Consider the following 6,588-nt stretch of genomic DNA (forward strand, 5'->3'; position numbering starts at 1 on the left):
GCGGTAGCGACGAAGGACGCCGAGACGAGCACGTGACACCACAGCCACCTTGTCTATCTTAGGGTTCCGCGAGTCGAGGCGGACGTCGTCGCGGTAGCCACGACGGACGCCGAGATGAGCACGTGACACCACGGCCACCCTGTCTTAGCGTAACGCGAGTCGAGGCGGACGTCGTCGCGGTAGCGACGACGGACGCCGAGACGAGCACGTGACACCACTGCCACCATGTCTTAGCGTAACGCGAGTCGAGGCGGACGTCGTCGCGGTAGCGACGATGGATGCCGAGACGAGCATGTGACACCACTGTCATCCTGTCTATCTTAGGATTACGCGAGTCGAGGCGGACGTCGTCGCGGTAGCAACAACAGACGCCGAGACAACCACATGACACCACTGCCTCGAGGCGGACATAGTCGACCTTGTCACACCAAATTCACACAAAAAATGTTCGTGTTTTAAAAATTTGATAGAAATTTTAGAAAATGTTGTTCATTTCAAAAAATGTTCGTGTTTTAAAAAATGTTTCTTGTTTTCCTAAAAAAATCACAAATTTCGAAAGTTGTTCATTTCTATAAATATGTTCTTGCTTTTTTGGATTTTTTTTATTAATTTAAAACTTGTTCGTGGTAGATCAATTTAATGTCGATTCAACCGAAAAGCAGTAGATCAATTTACTTCAGTAAGCTTTTTTTTGTTTAACTAAATTATGTTTCTGGATAGTATTAATTGATAGGGAATAGAGGGATTGGCTAATTTTTGTGTGTGTAAAAGTTGCTATTCGTTTTTGTTATTTTGGGGGTTGAAAGTCCTAGTTTATTTCAATTAAAAGTGGACTTTCCCGCCCACTACTGTCCCTGAAAAACCGCTGGCCCAGAAAGGGAATGAGCGGAATAGCAGGCCCAAAAGAAAAAATACATGGAAATGGAATAGAAGCTAGGGGAGGTATTGGGCCAGCGCTGGGCCAAACTCAAGAAAGGGAATAGAAAGCGCTGGGCCAGCGGTGCTCGTCAGGGGATAGATCGAGAAAGGGAATAGGAAGCTGGCGATCGATCGCTACGTTGTCGTTTTGCTGCGGTCGGAAATCGAGCGCGCCGGCTGGGACGCGCGCGCGCGCGCGCGTTAGCCACTCCCGATTGAACATGTCTGTTAACTTGGGTGCAAAGATCGGCTAGCAGTTAATCTGTACGCGCTCCGAATCCCTCCGTAGCAACATGATTCTGCAAGTGGTAGTAGTACTCCGTAGTATTGTTTTCTTTCTATTGACTGCATCTCAGCAATTAACTAGTCGTGAGAACCTTCCGGTCTTGTTCTGTTAATCCCCCTAGCCAGCTCAAGGTTTTTCCTGGCACGCTTTGCAAGCAAAGCAAAGAAACGACGCGAAAAACTACATCCCGACCTGTTTGAACACTTGACTTCGTTCAACTGCAAGAACAACCAGGTGCGAACAAATAATACCGATGAGCATAATCACATAATACCAACGCGTCACTCCAAGCAGAGAACCACAACATCAACGTAACTCAAAGCGAAGAACACGCTAGTTCAACCAAAGTCATACAATAAGGCAGTACCGTGCGCGCTAAGAGCATTTAGCATGTTTCACATGCCTCAGTGGAGCAAAATTTTATTACAGCCAACAAGATCCCTAGTGTTCCTCAAGACTAGCTAATAACTGTATTTAGAAGAAGCTTGGGCTGCCGGTGCAGCTTTCACTTCTTCACCTCCTCGTACTCGGCCTCTGGGGCCTGGTCACCTCCGCCCTGCGACCCTCCTTCCTGGGAACCACCACCAGCCGCGCCGCCTCCAGCCGCACCACCACCAGACATGTGCTCCCCGATCTTTGAGACCGCCTTGTTGGCCGCTTCCATCTTGCCCTTTATCTTCTCGATGTCGTCAGAGGCCATCTCCGCACGGAGATCAGCAACCGCTGTCTCGATCTCGGTGGCAACCTCCGCCGGGATCTTGTCCCTGTACTCTCCCAGGCTCTTCTCGATGCTGTAAATGGTGGTGTCTGCAGTGTTTCTGATGTCAATGAGGGCCTTGCGCTCCTGGTCCTTCTGTGAGTGCAACTCAGCCTCCCGCACCATCTTCTCGATCTCTGACTCAGAAAGCCCACCGGACGATCGGATGGTGATCTGCTGCTCCTTTGCGGTGGCCTTGTCCTTTGCAGAGACCGTCACGATTCCGTTGGCATCAATATCAAATGTGACCTCAATCTGTGGCAGTCCTCTTGGGGCTGGTGGGATGCCCACAAGATCAAACTCGCCAAGAAGTTTGTTGTCTGTTGCCATCTCACGCTCACCTTGCAGGACACGGATACCCACTTGCGTCTGGTTGTCAGCAGCAGTTGAGAACACCTGCAGAGAACACAGCCAGAATAGGAGGAGCCCCAGAGAAGAATCAGACATGAACAAGTAAATCAAATTCCAAAGAAAACTTCACTAAAAAACACATTTTAAGGATCTATTGTAGATGGAAATTAACACTATAATGAACAAGTAGGTACCACGAAACCATGCAATGCGCAATACCAGACTCTTCACAGGAAGCCACCATAAAGACTTCCAAAGAAGATAAAGCGCCCTAACAGAGCTACACAATCCCAATGATAAAATTGTTGGATGCACGGGAACAAACATTTAAGGCACCAAAGTGTTCTACAATAAAGCCATATTCACTGACCTGGCTTTTCTTTGTGGGGATTGTAGTGTTCCTGGTTATCAGTCTGGTGAAGATACCACCAAGAGTCTCAATACCAAGTGAAAGGGGGGTTACGTCAAGGAGAAGAAGCTCTTTGACATCTCCACGGAGAATGCCACCCTGAAGAGCCGCACCCATGGCAACAGCTTCATCTGGGTTGACTCCTTTGCTTGGGGCCTTGCCGAAGATTTCTGAAACCACTTCCTGCACTTTGGGAACCCTTGTCATACCACCAACAAGAAGGACCTCATCAACTTCCTTTGTGGTTATGCCAGCATCCTTCAAACAATTCTTGCATGGGTCTCTAGTCCTTGCAATGAGACCATTCACCAAACTTTCAAACTTTGATCTTGTCAATGTTATATTCAAATGTTTTGCTCCAGCAGCATCAGCCGTGATAAAAGGAAGGTTGATCTCAGTCTGTGCAGTTGATGAGAGTTCAATTTTTGCCTTCTCAGCTGCTTCACGCAACCTTTGCAGAGCTAGTCTGTCTTTTGACAGATCAATATTATCAGATCTTTTGTATTCACTGACTAGGTACTCCAACAGAGTATTATCAAAGTCTTCTCCACCCAGGAAAGTATCGCCGTTTGTTGCTTTCACCTGACAGCAACATAAGCAACACATCAGGAAAAAGCATGAAATATATTATCTGACATTTCTAGCTATTGAAACTTACTACTACCTCCGACCCATATTACTTGTCACTGAAATGGATGTATCTAGACGTATTTCACTGCTAAATACATCTGCCTGAGCGACAAGTAATATGGATATGAGCGAGTACTAAAAGGTAGTACAGAGTTATAGATACCAACCTCAAAAACTCCATTGGAGATCTCAAGGATGGAGACATCGAAGGTACCACCTCCAAGGTCAAATACAGCTATCAAACCCTCCTTGTTGTTTGTTCCATAAGACAGAGCAGCAGCAGTTGGTTCGTTGATGATCCTTTGGACATCAAGTCCAGCAATTCGACCAGCATCCTTGGTTGCCTGCCGCTGGGCATCATTGAAGTAAGCTGGAACTGTGATCACAGCCTTTGAAATAGACTTGCCAAGGTAAGATTCAGCGGTCTCCTTCATCTTGGTCAATACAAATGCACCAATCTGGCTCGGTGAGTACTGCTTGCCATCTGTTGTTTCAACCCAAGCGTCACCATTTGGAGCCTTCACAATTTTGTATGGAACCATTTTCATCTCTTTCTGCGTCTGTGGGTCATCAAAGCGACGCCCTATCATACGCTTTGTACCAAAGAAGGTGTTCTGTGGATTGGTAATTGCTTGACGTTTGGCTGGTGTTCCGACAAGCCGCTCACCCTTCTGACTAAAGGCAACAACTGATGGTGTCGTCCTAGTGCCTTCTGAATTCTCTATCACTTTTGCATTCTGCGGTATATTATTCGTTTATTAAACAAAGTTAAGTAATGAGCTGAAAAGATAGAATTGCAGAAAGAATATAGAAGGTCAATCACCTTTCCCTCCATAACAGAAACACATGAATTCGTTGTTCCCAAATCAATCCCAATAACCTCATTTCCAAGTGGTTTTGCACTGTAAAAAGAGAACATGGAGAAGTTAGATGCATGCTGCAAACGTCTCCATCAGATTGTGTAAACAAGGGCGAGGTTATTACCTGAAAGCTCTTGCAAGACTTCCCCATCTTGAACCGACGTTTGCACTGAATGTTGATTGAATAACGTTCGTCAACTGAAACACAAGTTTAATGGTCAGTCATCAGACAGTAAAATGGAACAGGAAATATGTTGCTTTACAACTTAATATATAAAGCTGAACTATTAAGAATGTTAAGATTTATGTTGGCAGATTTATGCAGAAATCAAAATCTGCATAAGATTAACACAGATGATAAAAGAAAAATCTAGAAAGGGGACCAAAGACACAGAGAATGAGAACTCCTAACTTGCATGAGAATTGAGAATGTAACAGAACAAGGCAGGTTTCACAATTGGGTAACTAGGGCAGTATATCATTATATATCCCGTATACTTGTATTATTTCAAGCTCAGATGATGATTTAGCGAGATTTTCATGTGATCATCAAGAGATGCATTGGTTGATGTCTTGACAGAGATAGGATGTCATGCCCACAGCGTTAGACTGTGTGGAACAAAGTAGATTGTCAAGGAGACATGCAGAACATTTGCAGAAAGATGGAGGTTGAACTTATTTCTTGATTTACTAATATGACAACCATGTCGATTTCCACGATGAACTGCTACAACCTTGATCTGCACATGCTCTAATGCTAGCTAAACAGCATATGTAGCACAGATCCACTTTTTTTTTTTGAAAAGGGGGGATTCCCCGGCCTCTGCATCAGATCGATGCATACGGCCTCTCTTATTAAACAAATAAACAGGTTCTGAACAAAGGTCTTACAGAAAAAGGAACCAAAGCAGCCTATAGCTCACATAGAGCATCGACTGCAAGGCAGAAATGAGATAAGCCACAACCCGGCTGGCAAAAACAACGGAACCGCTCTGCCTACAGCACGTTTTCCTTCTTACAAAGCCCTGTGCACAAATAAAGCAACACAATAACACGGCTAATGCTAAGCCAAATCGCCAGCCAGCATAATATGTACATACATCCATAAAGGCAAAGTGCCCGTATATCACTATATCATAGGAACGAAATCCGAACATGGTCAAGCAGTAGCGGTGGGAATTCCGACTACCTCGGCTCGGTTTCGAAGATATTTAATCACTTCCTTTTTCCGAAAATGAAAACCGAGTTAACCTGCAGGCATCTGGGAACCCGAAGTTCGGTTGGGTTTTCCTGTCAGACGGAGGTAAATCTAAAGCGGCGCGGAGAGGCGCCATGGACGGAGGCCCGACTAGTAGAGGCCTAGGGTACTGAGGTCGGAGGGAGCCTCGGGCGACATGGCCGGAGAGGAAGCTCCGCGACATGGTCGGAGCACAGAAGGTAGGACTAGACTCATGTAGGAGGTGACAAACTAACCGGTGAGTGGTGGCCGAAGCACCGGTCCGCCGTGGAGCGGAGCGCCATCGCCGATCGCCGCATCCCGGACTGCCTGCTTGTTCCTCAGCTGCTGGCGGCTAGGGTTGGGGATGGGAAGCGGCCGCGTGTATTCTGGGGTTCTGAGAGGACGGGAGTCTAATTATTGAAGAGGAGCAAATGGGCGACATGGGCCTTCATTGCCGGATCTTTGGACAGTTGGGCTAGGAAACTTTCCATTTATTCTGGTCACTCCGGTTAAACTGGCCCAAGAATGATTAGCCACTTTTTTTTTCTACGCTTCCCTCAGAAACGGTTTTCCATATGCCAATGGATTTCCTTATATAATTTCATGAGCTCTTTTGCGGTGGCTATACATTCCATATTATTTAGAGAAGACAACTTATAGATTTCAAAAAAAGACAACTGATATTTTTTTGAATAAAAGGAACTATTTGTTTTGAACTATAAAAGACAAAAAAATATGTTACACAGATCATCTCTTACAATTATTATTTTTTAGAGACATACAAATGTTCACATACACGCACACCTATGCGACATGCAATAGCGCTAAAAGAATAATGCCATAAAGCATCAAATATAAATTTAGAAACTTGCAACCACATGTGCCAAGTCTAATAGGACTTGTACTCGGTTGGGCAGGTTCCACCATAGAGAACCTAGCCAGTTGAGCACACCGATCTTTAGAGCAATAAATGTTTGCATCCTCCTACAAGTATGAGATGATTAAAACTGTAGAAGATTATGCAACTCACGATATATTAATCGGGTGTAATATGCACATATATATAAGTACATAGGGGAGCCACGTCCTCAACTATACATGGAAGGAGGGGGGCTTGTTGTACAAGAAATACACATGCAATATCTACATCTCAACACC

At 45.2% G+C, this 6,588-nt stretch overlaps 1 protein-coding gene across 1 annotated transcript; it reads right to left on the reverse strand.

Annotated features, from left to right (window-relative positions):
• Positions 1-1,499: 1,499 nt before the first annotated feature.
• On the reverse strand, positions 1,500-5,876 carry LOC100415839 (heat shock 70 kDa protein, mitochondrial). The gene is made up of 6 exons (XM_044485470.1): positions 5,685-5,876; positions 4,336-4,409; positions 4,175-4,253; positions 3,519-4,088; positions 2,683-3,303; positions 1,500-2,357 (listed from the first exon to the last, which is right to left on the reverse strand). Exons 1-6 carry the CDS (start codon positions 5,745-5,747, stop codon positions 1,710-1,712), a joined length of 2,055 nt encoding a protein of 684 aa, XP_044341405.1. The 5' UTR covers positions 5,748-5,876; the 3' UTR covers positions 1,500-1,709.
• Between the last annotated feature and the right edge of the window lie 712 nt (positions 5,877-6,588).

Source organism: Triticum aestivum, chromosome 3A, assembly GCF_018294505.1.
Source record: "Triticum aestivum cultivar Chinese Spring chromosome 3A, IWGSC CS RefSeq v2.1, whole genome shotgun sequence".
Taxonomy (NCBI): domain Eukaryota; kingdom Viridiplantae; phylum Streptophyta; class Magnoliopsida; order Poales; family Poaceae; genus Triticum; species Triticum aestivum.

Excerpts from the sequence above, each read along its gene's own strand:
- LOC100415839 (XM_044485470.1), bottom strand. The coding sequence starts at position 5,747 with ATGCGGCGATCGGCGATGGCGCTCCGCTCCACGGCGGACCGGTGCTTC. Across the intron at positions 4,089-4,174 it reads TTTCTGTTATGGAGGGAAAG|AATGCAAAAGTGATAGAGAA; the intron begins GTGATTGACCTT and ends AATATACCGCAG. Across the intron at positions 3,304-3,518 it reads TCTCCAATGGAGTTTTTGAG|GTGAAAGCAACAAACGGCGA; the intron begins GTTGGTATCTAT and ends TGTTGCTGTCAG.